Source organism: Gobio gobio, assembly GCF_949357685.1.
Source record: "Gobio gobio genome assembly, chromosome: 12".
NCBI classification, from domain to species: Eukaryota; Metazoa; Chordata; class Actinopteri; order Cypriniformes; family Gobionidae; genus Gobio; species Gobio gobio.
Window position 1 is genome coordinate 45,792,159 of NC_137105.1, and position 17,148 is coordinate 45,809,306.

The 17,148-nt window shown below is 39.3% G+C and overlaps 1 protein-coding gene across 4 annotated transcripts in view; it reads left to right on the plus strand.

Moving 5' to 3' along the window:
- The window catches only part of palld (palladin, cytoskeletal associated protein), a 156,595-nt gene that overhangs the window by 59,204 nt on the left and 80,243 nt on the right, over window positions 1-17,148 (plus strand). For 2 of the 4 annotated variants that reach the window (XM_079830594.1, XM_079830595.1), the window contains exons 3-4: window positions 12,159-12,334; window positions 13,967-14,023. In XM_079830594.1, the coding sequence (XP_079686720.1) occupies window positions 12,159-12,334; window positions 13,967-14,023 (233 nt within the window). The remainder of the gene's footprint in view (window positions 1-12,158; window positions 12,335-13,966; window positions 14,024-17,148) is intronic. The other 2 variants (XM_079830596.1, XM_079830597.1) reach the window with 1 other exon arrangement.

Sequence of the window (17,148 nt, forward strand, 5' to 3'; positions counted from 1 at the left end):
TCATAATGTTTGCAGAGATATATATATTTTTTTTACATTTTGCAAGCTTGCAAATCTTATTTTTCGATCTTGCAAAGCTTCTTTTTGTAAGATTTTGAGTTTTTGAACACTTAGTTTCAACCTTTCAGAACTTTATTTTCAGTTTTGAATCATGGCAGGATATTAATCCCATATGACTGGCCATTGTGCTCATGCGCTCATCGGATGTGTCTGTGATTGGCTACAATGATCAACGCACAGGAGCGTTTGAAAACACACGGGGGTGTTTGAAAGTGTTTTGAAAGCGGGAGCGTTTGAAAGCACAAGCATGCGTTGACCAGCGGACCGGTAGGCTGATAGACGCCTGCATTCAAACGCGTCTTTGATGTATATTTACAACATGTTTTTGAAGCGCTGGTCATTGTAGCCAATCACAGACATAGTTGATGAGCGTGTTTACGATTCCACTCAACAGCGCTCAAAGCGTCACATTTTTAAAATTTCAGTACCGACTTGGTATTGCAGTCGGCACTTTTGACAACACTAGCTCTCAGTATGTTGATGGTTTTGGTTTCCATTGAATGTTGTCACATAATTTTGTTCTTAACAAATTATAGAATGTTTATAAATAAAGATTTTCAATTGAATATTTCATTCATTGAGATCCCATGTGTGATTTAAGTGTTCCCTTAATTGTTTCGAGCAGTGTATATTTATTTCATAAATAAATAAACACACTATGAACAGTTTTGGGCCATTTCCTCTTTGCAGGCCTTTTCCGACTTCTGGAGATTGAAACGAACAGGCTTTCTCACTTGCACACACATACCATCATAGCAAGCTCCAGCACTGTCCGTAAGCCCCGTTAAACCCAATCCGCCCACGTGTAATTAGTGTAAAGCATGCAGCAGAACTCCAGTGGAAAACTAAACTAGGATCCCTAAACGGGGATGTCTTGTGTAACACGTTCAGGTGTTTATGGTAAACACATTGTTTGTTTAGTTCCATTACCGTGACAAGCTGCGTTTTACCCCGCGAATGGTTTTCCCGAAACTGTTATTTAATGGTTATTGTGATAGTCTGTTTCGCAACTGATAATGACAACAGTACTAAGCTGGTCTAACTGCTTCAGTGTGTCTCTTTACCTTATGAGACATGCTTTTGAATTCAAAAACAACAAGAATCTTAAAATAACCACAGCATCCTTAAAAGACAATCAACTGTTCTCCATTTAAAAAGTTGAATAATTACATGGCACGTTTGTCATTCCTTTTGCTCTTTCCGTATGATGATGTGGAGAATTCCCTGTTGGCCGGCGGCTCATGAGCTGCTTCTCCAGTCTGTCAGTGAGTTGTGGTCGGGATGTAGACACAAACACAATAAAGTAGCCATGAAGCAATGCAGAGAGGCCATTATTTCAGAACATATTTTGGGTGAAAATAGTATGGTTTGCTGTCCAGGGGTGGATGAGCTTCCATGAGATGGTGTAAGAAATGGAATCGGATGTTTTTGAGGAAGGTTCAGCATCCATGCACAAGGCACTTCGGTCAGTCTTTGTCTTAAAGATAGCCTGTATTTTGAGTATTTTGTTGAGCTTAAAAAAACGAAGCCGATAGTTTGGATAGCTTTTTAATTACATTTTTTATTATTTACTATTATTTTATTTGTCTTGACTGAACTTAAAGGAACACTCCCCTTTTTTTTGAAAATAGGCTTATTTTCCAACTCCTCTAGAGTTGAACAGTTGAGTTTTACCGCTTTCGAATCCATTCAGCCCATCTCCGGATCTGGCGGTAGCACTTTTAGCATAGCTTAGCATAGATCATTGAATCTGATTAGACCGTTAGCATCTCGCTCAGAAATGACTAGGGATGCACCGAATCCAGATTTTTGGGGTTCGGCCGAATACCGAATCCACTAGTTAAGGTTCTGCAGAATCCGAAACCGAATACCGAATCCTACTCCCATCCTCAGTCCATTATCACAGTAAACACATTAACGAAGTAAACAACGTCCACAGCAGTAGGGATGCTATTGACCATTTAACCGTATGACCATTAACCATATTAAAGCGCTGTCAGCCGAGACTTGCGCGCTGCGGAGACAGAAGGATTGAGGTTGTTTTCTGCCGCGGGTTTAACTGTCAACAGGCTGCCCTCCAGACTAACCCACATCACTTAGACATGTTACTTAAAAAACAAACAAACAAACAAAAAACATACAAGGTGTGGATTGAGGTAGCCTAGGCCTTCTATTTTTATTTGACCAAAGCTTACGTTCTTCAAAGCTTACGGATTCAGTGTATTTTCGTTTTGTCATCTTAAAGGTCCCATTCCGCATGATCCCATTGTTCAAACTTTAGTTAGTGTGTAATGTTGCTGTTAGAGCATAAATAATACCTGTAAAATTATAAAGCTCAAAGTTCAATGCCAAGCGAGATATTTTATTTAACAGAAGTTCCCTTTCAAAGCCTACAGCGAACGGCTGGCTTGGACTACATCCTGGTACTTCCTTCTTTAATTACGTCAGTAGAGCAGTAGAACAGACTTACCTCCGCCCACAAAGAAACGCGAAAAAGGGGGCGCGGTCTTGTTGCTGTCCCACGTGGAGAAGCGGACGTGTCGCGTGGAGAAAAGGAACTGTTGCGTTGAGTGTGTTTATCGCCATGTCGTCGAGACGCTGTTATTTTCATCCAGGAGTCAAATCACCTTTGTTTGGCTTTCCCAGGGACGCTGTAGAGATTATTGAACGCATACATCTCTCCGTTAAGAGGCGTGACCTTTCCAACATGCGCTAAGCTGCTGTCGAATCACAACACAGGAACTGCTGGCACGTGCGCTAAGCTGCGGTCGAATTACAACACGGTAAGCGCTGGCACAATCAGAACTCGTTACGTATTTCTGAAGGAGGGACTTCATAGAAAGAGGAAATCACCAGCCGTTTTTAGGACAGTGAAAACAGCGGTATACAGATAAGTACATTGTGTGAAAAATACTGTGTTTTTTTACACGCGAAACATGAACACATGTTATATTGCACACTGTAAACACAATCAAAGCTTCAAAAAAACACGAAGAACGGGACCTTTAATTTGGTTATTATTTAAGTGAAAAATATTTAGTGTAGGCCTATGTATTTTATTCTTTTTATTTAAATTTTATCTGATCTATATGTCTGTAGATACCTTCACGCACAACTCGTAGACTATTATCTCGGATGTTTCATACGCAAATGTTTTAACAGCGGCTGTTGTTTAGGGTCCTTGTCATCACGAGACAAATCGGACTGAAGATGTAGCTCGACTTGAATCGCCTTCTTTTGACTTAAAGTAGCTACTGCCACGTTTTCTGTTCATGAGTTCCATTTTCACTTTCAACGGCGGCATCATTACGTTCGACCCGCGGGGCGCGCATAGTGCAAGCCTAAAGGGTTCGGTGGAAAAAAATTCTGAGGTTCGGCAGAAACCAAACCCCGTCAAAAAGCCCAATATTCGGCCAAATCCGAACCCGAATCCTGGATTCGGTGCATCCCTAAAAATGACCAAAGAGTTTAGATATTTTTCTTATTTAAAACTTGACACTTCTGTAGTTACATCGTGTACTAAGACCGACGGAAAATGAAAAGTTGCGATTTTCTAGGCTGATAGGAACTATTCTCTCATTCCTGCGTAATTATCAAGGAACTTTGAGCCGTCCCATGGGTGCAGTGGCACAATGATATTATATTATATATTATGCAGTTATATCCTTCAGTCTTAGTACACAAAGTAACTACAGAAGAGTCAAGTATTAAATAGGAAAAATATAGAAACTCTTTGGTCATTTTTTGAGTGAGATGCTAACGGTCTAATCAGATTCAATGATCTATGCTAAGCTATGCTAAGAGTGCTACCACCAGACCCAGAGATCGGCTGAATGGATTCGAAAACGGTAAAACTCAACTGTTTAACTCTAGGGGAGTTGGGAAATGTGGACAAAAAAAGGGGAGTGTTCCTTTAAAATGTTGAGTTGCCGTCACTAAATTGGAACAATTTACCTTTTTAATTATTGAACTTTATGTACTTGCAATGCAATGCAACCATAACAATTATTCATATCCCATGCAGCTGGGAAGCGGGCGAATGGGACTGAACCCAGCCTTTTTTTTTCACTGTTGGTCAATGCATGTTGGTTTGACTTAAAGTTATTAATAGTTCATTACAGTTCATTACAAGTGTCACAGCCAGCATCAGTTCTTGAAATCTGCTTACAAAGTGGTAACTTGAGAAAAGACAGGACAGGATTAATAATGAAGACAAATGAGGGAATAACTGCAGACTGAGAGAGGAAGGGGTGAAGACGACAGATGCCCTTGATGCCAGATCTGGGCTTAATTTCGCCGCAGTTGTGGTAAAACAGACAAACACTTTGGCCTTCACACAGGATCTGAACCACATGGACATGCTTTATTCGAGCAATTAGAAGCTTCTCCATCTGAATGTGATCACACAGACTCAAGCTAATGCACGTTTCACTCTGCTTCCTGACCTTAATGACAGTGATGTCTCACAAGCAGAATGTCTTCGAATGAGAGTAGACTGATTTCACCACATAACAAACACAACATGTCTCCCTGTCTCTGTGATTTATGTGACATATTCCAGCTGTTGGACATAGATGACCCGAGCCTCTGTTCGCTCTTGTGTCATAAGTTTTACTCCCGTAACACATGGAACACACTCATTTACGTTTACATTTAACTTTTATCCAAAACAGATTAAAGATGAGGAAAACACAAGCAGTTTATTTTAAAGGGGCCACGAACTGCATTGTTTTATAATGTTTAAATATTTTGGTTTTTACATAAAAAACGATCATAATTTAGAAATAAAAGTCATTTTCCCTACCCTGATTTTAGCCTCTGATTTCAGTGTTCTGTTTGAAGGGGCGTGTCTGCTGTGAGACTTCAGTGTAAACGCCCTCTGCTGTGATTGGCTGCTGTGAGACTTCAGTGTAAACGCCCACTGCTGTGATTGGCTGACATCTTTGCATATGAAATAGTTAGTATTGTGTGTGGAACTCTCTTAAAAACTTTTAGCACGTTTTTACTATTACAGCTCTTAAGGTTAACTAATCATGAAAAGTGTTGTTTATAGCATTATATTCAGATATATGGCATTATATTTAGATCTATGGCATTATATTTAGATTGTGGCATTAGATTTATATCTATGGCATTATATTTAGATCTATGGTATTATATTTATATCTATGGCATTATATTCAGATCGTGGCATGAAAGGTTGCAGTGATGATCATTGTAGCCGATCACAGACATGTTGAGCTCATGAATGCAGTGATCTTGTCATTGCAACTCAATTTCTGCACACTAACAAATGCTTTCTTCATAACTAACTAGGCAAACACAATGTAAATAAGAGATTTGTTGATTACGGGAGTTTTGGCGCGAGTTTGATTGAAAGCTCCAGCGATTGCAAAGCGAGCGTTCTTTGATTGCTTTCTATAATTTAATCACAGTTTAAATAACAGATTATTTTCATAATCCTTTGAAAATGTGATCCTTTGGAAGGTGATGTTTTTTGTAGTCTCTTCTCTCCTCGTCATCTCACTAACACACCAGTGGGCGGGGCCAAAGTTGCAATGATGAAGTAGTCGTTGATCTTCTTCTGCTGAGGCGGTCTTTCACAGATCTATGGTTACAATAAAAGCTTTTTTTGGACTAACAAGGACGTTTTCAGTATGATGACCTCTTATGTCAAAAGCTCAAGGAAAATTGGATTTCTCAGTTCATTAACTTTTTAATTGAGCCAAAAGTAAGTGAAATTGCAGACAATATTTTAGATGTTTTTTTTTTTACATTTAATTCATAATGACTATAATTAAACATAACAAAAGACAGTTTGATATTTTTTGTATAATGTCAGAGAACTGCAGATTTATGTTTTATTTGTTTGTTTGATTTTTTTCTTCTTCTTTTATTAAAGTGCCATTTCTTTCCAAACTTTTTATGGTTACACTTTATTTTGATGGTCCATTCTAGACATTCTATTAACTAATAAGTAACTTTGCAACTACATGTCAACTAACTCTCATTAGAGTATTAGTAGACTGCTAGAGTTAGGGTGAGTAGAATAAGTTGACATGTACTTGCAAAGTTACTTATAGTCAGAATGTCTGTTGGGGGAGCATCCAAATAAAGTGTTAGCGGTTATTAAGCAGAAACACTAATACTCTAATGAGAGTTAGTTGACATGTAGCTGCAAAGTTACTTAATGTTAGTAGAATGTCAAAAGGAATTCCTTCATTATAAAAATTACAAAACTGATAAAAACTGAAGCCTTAGACATACTTTCTAGACACGTAATCACCAGCGTTAGACGTGTTCTTGTGCCATCAATTTTCTAAGACTTTAATTCGTTTTATTAAGTGTTTTGTGTTTTTGGAATTGAATCTAGACCACCAATAATCTTTAAGGGGAAAATTTGGGAAAGTTTGAGGCTGTGGTGAATCAGACACACACCTGTCCTGGCACCGTAAAATCTTTCCCTCTAAGATGAATGAGTGTATTAGGCTTGCATGAGCCTGTAGAGAAGTGGATAGACAGACCGAATATGAATATAGAGAACTGAACACTGCCTTAATGTGTTTCATCCGATGGCATTAAATCAAACGTCAAGCATCAGTTCTGAACATAGTTGATCAAATTTGAGTCAGTGGATATGATGTGTGGACATGCTCGCCTGGCTCGTCTGTTCTTTCGGTGTGTACTGACAAGTCAAAGAGCACGAGGGATAGATTGGGTGCTGTTGTCCGAGCCATGAACGGCAGAGGGGTGTGAAACAGAGCCGCCAAACCTTGGAATGTCTTGGAATCTTTCCAGGATTCACAAAGGTGTTTAAAAGTGACTCCAACGTTTTTTCACAAAAGCACACAAAATAGACATTTCAGTTGTAATGTTATGGACACCCTTCATTTTTATAGCCTTGGAGAAAGGAACCATGTTTAGGGATCTGATTTAAAACGCAGGGGAAATAAAAGAAGCAGATCTGAGCAGGATAGAATCCTAACGGACAAAGAACTTGATTTGGTAATGAGAATCTAGCAGAACACGGATAAAGCCTTCGACTGCCAGGATGGAATGAAACGGACTCAGCAGGCTCCGGAATTTTGGGATTCTTTATAGAAGTCTTAATGATGTCCCAGAGTATTTTAAGATCCGGAGTCGAGCTGAATGAACAGCTGTGCACCTAAACCAGGACTCATTCCAGACGACTGTAGACACATATTAAAGTGTGTGTGTGTGTGTGTGTGTGTGTGTGTGTGTGTGTGTGTGTGTGTGTGTGTGTAGATGAATGGATAAAAGTGGTCCGAGACACATGGAGTACAAAGAAAACTTGAATGAGCATGATGTATTCGGGATGCTTGGTTTAGGTTTGCTGTTTGGGACAGTGACTCAGACCATATGTTTGTGTGTGTGTGTGTGCGTGTGTGTGTGTGCTCACGTTTTTCTATCCCAGTGACTTCAACCTGAATGCACAATGGCTCATGGGGACTCGTGCCACTGTGGTGACCTAAATTGAGGAAAACACGCTTATAAATCATACAGAATGAGTTTTTTGAAAATGTAAAAATGCAGAAAGTTTTGTGTGATGGGTAGATTTAGGGGTAGGGTTAGTGTAAGGGGAGAGAATTTACAGTTTGTATAGTATAAAAAACATTACGTCTATGGAGAGTCCCCCAAACATAGTGAACCAGACGTGTGTGTGTGTGTGTGTCAGTGCTTCCCGTAACATACACTCACAGGTGCTCGAGACAGGTATAATAGTTTTCATATTCATGCCTCGGGGCATTAGAACACACACTGACATCTTAAATAACTGATTTATAGAATCAGAAATTGCGTTTGGTGTGTGTGTGTGTGGTGAGTAAAGGACTTTCCCTGTAGACCCAGACTCATGCGTCACAATGAAGTGCGGTGTCCACGCTTTAGGTACATGAGTGTTTGATGTGTCATATTCCAGCTGTGCACACACATCAATCTAAACATTCCTCCCTGTCTGAGAATCACCTAATGTCATGACAAAGCAGCAAAACCTGTCAGACACACTGATTTACATTCAGCTATTTTAGAGATTCAGCTCAGTGTTTTCTGTTTGGCAGACTCATTTTAGCTGAAAACATGTTAGAAAACAATCCAGTTGTTTTTGGTGACATTTGTAGCACAATTACATACTTAACATTCCATACTTCACCTTAAAGACACACACAAACACTTTACAGTTTGACTGTCAACAGGGGAAGTCTTTTCTTCCCTATTGTGATATATATCCGAGGGCAGGGCTGGAATTGATTGGATCATTGAATTGTTGTGGTTTTCTATAGCTGTAATCTCACGTGAGTGACATGTCCCATCCTCGTGCCAAAAACATAATCAGAATAGAAAATAAATCTTTTTTTTTTATGATTACGAGGGCATTTAAAATAATGTGCGCACCGATAAATCATTCAATATTCCATTCAAAAAATGTACATTTTGATTTCCTGGCAACATTAGGTTTTGATGAAAGAGCGAATCATCTGGTTTAAACAGCACTGCAGTGTTGATGAGCTGGGAAATATCTTTCTAATCAGGGAAATCTGTTCTCAGTCTCTTTAGAGTTGACTCACCCTTTGGCTCTAATGTTTAGTGAGACCAGAAACACACACAGAGACTGGAAGAGAAAATTGATTGCATCAAACTAAGCGGACAGGGGGGATTTATTGTAAACATGACCTCAGTCGTTCATCTACATTTATTTCTCACACATAAATCACACTCTTAGAAAAGATCTGAAGTATAACCATACTAGTTAGTACTGCTACAGATTTGATGGTTGGATTAATAGTTCACAGTTTCCCTTTTTCCAATACTTGTATTATTTGAGAGAGAAATCAAGTTTGCTTTGACTAGAGCTTAATCTGATTTAAAGGGTTAGTTCAACCAAAAATGAAAATTCTGTCATTCATTTCTCACCCTCATGTCGTTCCAAACCCGTAAGACCTTCGCTCTTCTTCAGAACACAAATTAAGATATTTTTGATGAAATCCAAGAGGTTTCTGAACCATAGGCGGCAACGTCATTGCAGCTTTCAAAGCCCAGAAAAGTCAAATATGTGACTACACTGGTTCAACATTAAAGGATTAGTTCACCTCAAAATGAAAATTTCCAGATATTTTACTCACCCCAATGCCATCCAAGATGTCCATGTCTTTCTTTCTTCAGTGGAAAATAAATTATGTTTTTTGAAGAAAACATTTCAGGATTTTTCTCCACACAATGGACTTCAATTGCAACAAAAATGTTGAATGTCCACATCAATGCAGTTTCAAAGGGATTTGAAGTGCTTCAAATGGTACTGCGCGATCCCAGACGAGGAATAGGGTCTTATCTAACGAAACGATCTGTCATTTTCAAAAAATTTTTTATAATGTTCCCATTTATAATGTAAATTTGCCCATTGGCCCCTGTCCATCATGGCCTCCTATTCATCCCCATATATACACTCACCTAAAGGATTATTAGGAACACTATACTAATACTGTGTTTGACCCCCTTTCGCCTTCAGAACTGCCTTAATTCTACGTGGCATTGATTCAACAAGGTGCTGAAAGCATTCTTTAGAAATGTTGGCCCATATTGATAGGAAAGCATCTTGCAGTTGATGGAGATTTATGGGATGCACATCCAGGGCACGAAGCTCCCGTTCCACCACATCCCAAAGATGCTCTATTGGGTTGAGATCTGGTGACTGTGGGGGCAATTTTAGTACATTGAACTCATTGTCATGTTCAAGAAACCAATTTGAAATGATGCGAGCTTTGTGCCATGGTGCATTATCCTGCTGGAAGTAGCCATCAGAGGATGGGCACATGGTGGTCATAAAGGGATGGACATGGTCAGAAACAATGCTCAGGTAGGCCGTGGCATTTAAACGATGCCCAATTGGCACTAAGGGGCCTAAAGTGTGCCAAGAAAACATCCCCCACACCATTACACCACCACCACCAGCCTGCACAGTGGTAACAAGGCATGATCCATGTTCTCATTCTGTTTACGCCAAATTCTGACTCCTACCATCTGAATGTCTCAACAGAAATCGAGACTCATCAGACCAGGCAACATTTTTCCAGTCCTCAACTGTCCAATTTTGGTGAGGTTGTGCAAATTGTAGCCTCTTTTTCCTATTTGTAGTGGAGATGAGTGGTACCCGGTGGGGTCTTCTGCTGTTGTAGCCCATCCGCCTCAAGGTTGTGTGTGTTGTGGCTTCACAAATGCTTTGCTGCATACCTCGGTTGTAACGAGTGGTTATTTCAGTCAAAGTTGCTCTTCTATCAGCTTGAATCAGTCGGCCCATTCTCCTCTGACCTCTAGCATCAACAAGGCATTTTCGCCCACAGGACTGCCGCATACTGGATGTTTTTCCCTTTTCACACCATTCTTTGTAAACCCTAGAAATGGTTGTGCGTGAAAATCCCAGTAACTGAGCAGATTGTGAAATACTCAGACCGGCCCGTCTGGCACCAACAACCATGCCACGCTCAAAATTGCTTAAATCACCTTTCTTTCCCATTCTGACATTCAGTTTGGAGTTCAGGAGATTGTCTTGACCATGAACACACCCCTAAATGCATTGAAGCAACTTCCATGTGATTGGTTGATTAGATAATTGCATTAATGAGAAATTGAACAGGTGTTCCTAATAATCCTTTAGGTGAGTGTATATATACCATTGGCTTCATCACTCGGTCTCCTCTCCACCATAAGCTGGTGTGTGGTGGGCGTCTGGCGCAAAATGGCTGCCGTCGCATCATCCAGGTGGATGCTGCACATTGGTGGTGGTTGAGGAGATTCCCCCCTTCTATATGTAAAGTGCTTTGAGTGCCTAGAAAAGCGCTATATAAATGTAACAAAAAATTATTATTAATGAATTACTTTTTAACCACAATTGATCGTCTTGTGCTGGTCTGCAACGAGCCAGGCATTACGAAATGTACGTGTGGAGAAGGGGGATCGTTCGAATTTGATTGTATGTTGAATGACACATTTATTATTTAATTTATCATTGTTTTACCTGTTTTGTTAAAAAGCGTTTGTATTAGTCTTCGAACGTTCGCTTTGTAAACAATGGGGCGGTACTTCCGCCCACGTTCGGCGCAACCTTTTCAACGTACGTTACGTAATCCCTGTCTCGTTGCAGACCAGCACAAGATGATCAATTGTGGTTAAAAAGTATATACATTTGAATTTTTTTTAGAAAATGGCCGATCGTTTCGTTAGATAAGACCCTATTCCTCGTCTGGGATCGCGCAGTACCATTTGAAGCACTTCAAAGCGCTTTGAAACTGCATTGATGTGGACATTCAACATTTTTGTTGCAATTGAAGTCCATTGTGTGGAGAAAAATCCTTGAATGTTTTTGTCAAAAATCTTAATTTCTTTTCCACTAAAGAAAGAAAGACATGGACATCTTGGATGGTATTGGGGTGAGTAAATTATCAGGAAATTTTCATTTTGAGCTGAACTAATCCTTTAATGTTTTGAAGCGACGAAAATACTTTTTGTGTGCAAAAACTAAACAAAAATAACAACTTTATTCAACAATTTCTTCTCGTTTGTGTCACACTTCTATGCAGTTGACGTAGTAAACACAGTGCAGAGCTTCCAGGTTCTACGTCAGAATGGCAGCTCATTATTGGTCAGCTCCTGCGTCAGCATCACACACATTGTGCTCATGTGAACAGCATCGGCCAATGGTGAGCCGACGTTCTGACGTAGAACCCGGAAGTGCTGCACTTTATTTTCTACTATTTATGTTTTGTTTTTGCGCTCAAAAAGTATTCTCGTCGCTTCATACCATTAAGGTTGAACCACTGTAGTCACATGGACTATTTTAACAATGTCTTTATACTTTTCTGGGCCTTGAAAGTTGCAATGACGTTGCTGCCTATGGTTCAGAAACCTCTTGGATTTCATCAAAAATATCTTAATTCGTGTTCTGAGGATGAACGAAGGATGTGATTAATGACTGAATTCAATGTTCATTTCTGGGTGAACTAACCCTTTAATTAGACAATATTATAGCTCTATAATTGGCCACACCTTTTGACTGACATGCTGTCCTCTCTGTTTTAATTGCACAGGTGGTTTTGTGAGGGGCGGGAGCTGCACCACTGCCCTGATATTCAGATCTGTCGGGATGGTGACCTGCACACTCTGGTGATAACCGAAGCATTTGAAGACGACACCGGCAGGTACACCTGCGTAGCTTCCAACGCACTGGGAGCAGACAACACCTCTGCAGAGGTTTATATTGAAGGTGAGCTCCCATCTACAAGCCAAAATAATTTTCTTGATCAGTAGACCTAATATAATCATCCTTTAAACAAGATAAATTTACTTCAAATTCTTCTTTTTTGTGTTTTAAGCATAAGACTAACGATATTTAAAGGGATAGTTCTGTCATCATTTACTCATCCTCAAGTTGTTCCAAACCTGAATGAATTTAGAAAAGAAGATATTTTGAAGAATGTTGGTAACCAAACACTTGATGGGCCCCATTGACAAAAAATACTATGGAAGTTCAATTCTCACTATTGCTTATTATCATGCATATTACTAGGATATTGGCTGTTTATTAGTACTTATAAAGAACATATTATTGCCTTATTCTGCATGACCTTATTCTACATCCCTTAATCCTACCCAATACCTAAACTTAAACGCTACAAAAACTACCTTGCTAAGTATTAATAAGCAGTAAATTAGGAGTTTATTGAGTTTAATAGTGAATGTGTTCCCCATACTGAAGTCTTACCAAAATAATTACTTGCTATACCACAAAGTAATTTACTGTTACTGTAAATGTATTGTGTGGGCACTTTAACTTCTGTGTCAAAAGTCTGGAGCCATGCCACAGTATGTGTGCATGTTCGTCCTCACATGGCCTTTAACCCTTTGACCTCAGACCTCAGCTAACCGGCCCCGACAGTGTATTATCTAATAGCCCCTAATTCACCCAGTGCCATAAAAGTTCCTGTTACTACAACCAAAGCACACAGAAGGTTGTTTGGGTATGAACTGACCATAAATAATAGCCAAGGCTTCAAAGTTTGTCTTTGAAGGCCAATAATCCATTAAGAATTTACAGCTCACACAGAAGTCAAACCAGGCAGCTTTCTGTTGGTCGACGTGGTTAATTCACGTGACCAAATCTGTAGGGAACTTTTTCTGCCTTACACAAAACTCCCGTTCTCATGATTTCTTATTGAAATGACTGTATTTTGCCAACGCAATTTCGCAGAGCAGAGGTACTTAGTACTTAAACAGTAGTCAAGTTACCTTTATACACTCACCTAAAGGATTATTAGGAACACCATACTAATACTGTGTTTGACCCCCTTTCGCCTTCAGAACTGCCTTAATTCTACGTGGCATTGATTCAACAAGATGCTGAAAGCATTCTTTAGAAATGTTGGCCCATATTGATAGGATAGCATCTTGCAGTTGATGGAGATTTGTGGGATGCACATCCAGGGCACGAAGCTCCCGTTCCACCACATCCCAAAGATGCTCTATTGGGTTGAGATCTGGTGACTGTGGGGGCCATTTTAGTACAGTGAACTCATTGACATTATTAATGTCAATTAACCAATTTGAAATGATTCGAGCTTTGTGACATGGTGCATTATCCTGCTGGAAGTGGTGCTACATTATCCTGCTACATGGTGGTCATAAAGGGATGGACATGGTCAGAAACAATGCTCAGGTAGGCCGTGGCATTTAAACGATGCCCAATTGGCACTAAGGGGCCTAAAGTGTGCCAAGAAAACATCCCCCACACCATTACACCACCACCACCAGCCTGCACAGTGGTAACAAGGCATGATGGATCCATGTTCTCATTCTGTTTACGCCAAATTCTGACTCTACCATCTGAATGTTTCAACAGAAATCGAGACTCATCAGACCAGGCAACATTTTTCCAGTCTTCAACTGTCTAATTTTGGTGAGCTTGTGCAAATTGTAGCCTCTTTTTCCTATTTGTAGTGGAGATGAGTGGTACCCGGTGGGGTCTTCTGCTGTTGTAGCCCATCCGCCTCAAGCTTGTGCGTTTTGTGGATTCACAAATGCTTTGCTGCATACCTCGGTTGTAACGAGTGGTTATTTCAGTCAAAGTTGCTCTTCTATCAGCTTGAATCAGTCGGCCCATTCTCCTCTGACCTCTAGCATCAACAAGGCATTTTCGCCCACAGGACTGCCGCATACTGGATGTTTTTCCCTTTTCACACCATTCTTTGTAAACCCTAGAAATGGTTGTGCGTGAAAATCCCAGTAACTGAGCAGATTGTGAAATACTCAGACCGGCCCGTCTGGCACCAACAACCATGCCACGCTCAAAATAGCTTAAATCACCTTTCTTTCCCATTCTGACATTCAGTTTGGAGTTCAGGAGATTGTCTTGACCAGGACCACAGCCCTAAATGCATTGAAGCAACTGCCATGTGATTGGTTGATTAGATAATTGCATTAATGAGAAATTGAACCGGTGTTCCTAATAATCCTTTAGGTGAGTGTATAGTGATTCATACAATACAGATTGTTTCAGAGCAGCCTTACAGTGAGAAACAAGAAAACGATTCAATGATACAAAGAGAATTCAATTCTGCTGTAAAGCAGCTCTAAAAAGACAATATTGTCATTATTCAGCTGAAGTCAGTTCAGTGTTGATTTTGTTCGGTTCAATAAATGTGTAATTTTAATAAATTATGGAATGAGTTCAATTTAGCTATAAAGAAGGTTTGGAGAAAACATGCACTGTAAAAAAATTGTTGAGCTAACTTAAAAAAATAAGGCAACTTATTGCATTCAACTTTTTAAGTTAACTTAACAAATCCACTCCAGTTAAAATCAACTTAAATTCTTTTGTTCATCCAAATTAATACTAGGTAATCTTTTGAACTTAAAACTTTTTGTCAAGACAACTAAAAAAACAAACAAGTTGAGCCAACTTGAAAAAATAAATGCGTGTTTTTTGCACGTATTAGCCTGACGCAGTTATCATTTTCAAGTTGTTTAAAAAGAAAATGTCCTTTCACCCATCTGTTCGCCCATGGGCGTGCTGGTCTGAAAATGACGTATTTTTGCTGCGTTGCTATTTTGAGGCAACTGAAAGACTGCATCATTGACCAACAAAACCAATGTACACTCTGCTTATCACACACACAGGGACGTGCAGCATACAAACATGTTTAAATAATAAAAAATTCAAGCCATGCGCTTCAGACCATGTGCTAAGATCGTTCAAATAGGTCCCTAAAACTTCTTGTCAAGACAACTAAACAATGTTTAGCATTTAGCAATTCAAGCAGTTACAATCTTTGTTTTTTCATCTCCATGTTTGATTTTCCAAGTTAACTACACAACATGAACTTCATTTGCCTCTTAAAACTAGAGGCACACAGTTTACCCATTTCACCTGGGCAAATAAGTTGCAAAAGTTGCAAAGAGAAGAACATATACCTCAGCACACAAATCTCAAACATGGTGAAACATTTGTTCAGTAAAAATATGAGCTCTGAACCATATGACAGCTAAATAACAGTGACAACAACAGCAGCAGCATAAATCAAGCAGGTTAATGCAAAGCAATAATCATTTTCATTTAATAATTACATCATAATTTGTTCAAGCTGCAGTGCATGCTGGGAACTGGCAACAACATTCAACATTGTTGAATGTAAAATAGTTTGTTGAGAACTCAATTTGGATAGTTGGGACAACATTTGGACAAGTTTTTTGGTGACAAGGTCACCAAAACAACTTTTGTCAGTTTAGAACATTCTTGTTTAGTTCACTCAAGATAATAAACATCCCAAATAATCTTTGTTCATTTTTACATTTGTTAGAAGAAATGTTGCTAACAGTTTTTTTTGTTGACCTTACTTAGATTCTCAAGCATTTGCCCAAAACTTGTCAAAATGTTGTCCCAACTTTACAAATTGAGTTATTTGAACAAACAATTTGACAGTCAACAATAGCCGCATTTCCACCGCAGGAACTTTCCCCAAGAACTAGGGACTTTGTGGTGGTACTTGGTGTGTTTTGACCGCAGGAACCAGGGTCTAAATGAAGTTCCGGGTAAACATTTTCCCCTCAAAACGGCCCTGCTCGCGAGTTAGTACTTTTTCAAAGTTCGGGAACTTTCGGGGTAGGGACTTGGGCGCTGAACATGCTGATTGGTTGAGCTCACGCAGCATTTTATTTCAAAGTCTTTTGCGAGGTTCGTTCTGCGTTCAGTAAATATCAGTCTTGCTCTCTCTGTCACGCGCAGTCCCACGTCTCTGGACTAATTTGCCTAACCTTCACGGTACTTTAGACCGCAGTGGAAACGCAGAAAAAAAGTTCCTGTAAAAAAAGTTCCTGGTACAAATTGTTCCGGGTAATTTCGGTGGAAACGGGGCTAATGTTGTGCCAGTTCCCAGCATGCATTGCAGCTTGAAAAAAGAGGTAATTATTATTAAAAAATGATTATTGCTTTGCATTAACCGGCTTGATTTATGCTGCTGCTGCTGTTATCACTGTTATTTAGCTGTCATATACTGAGTTCATATACTGAATTACAATTATTGATCATCACCTTTTGAGATTTGTGTTGACATTAGATGTGTGTTGAGGTGTTGAACTATATATGTTCTTCTCATTGCAACTTTTACAACTTATTTGCCCAGGTGAAATGGGTAAACTGTGTGCCTCTAGTTTGAAGAGGCAAATGATGTTCATGTCGTGTAGTTAACTCTGAAAATCAAACATGTAGATGAAAAAACAAGGATTGTAGCTGCTTGCATTGCTAAACACTCTTTGGCTGTTTTGACAAGAATTTTTAAGTTAAAAAGACTACCTGTACTCATTAGATGAACAAAAGTTTTTAAGTTGACTTTAACTGGAGCGAATAAGTTGAGTTAACTTAAAAGGTAACTTCAGCGATTTAGCATTAAGCTTTGTATCAGTAGAAACCCCATAGTATATTTGAATAATGGTACTTTCCCCCCTCATATCGCCCTGAGACGAGAGAATTATGCATTTTATTTCTGGAAAAAATCCTCCGATGACGCAAATATCATCATGTTGCGT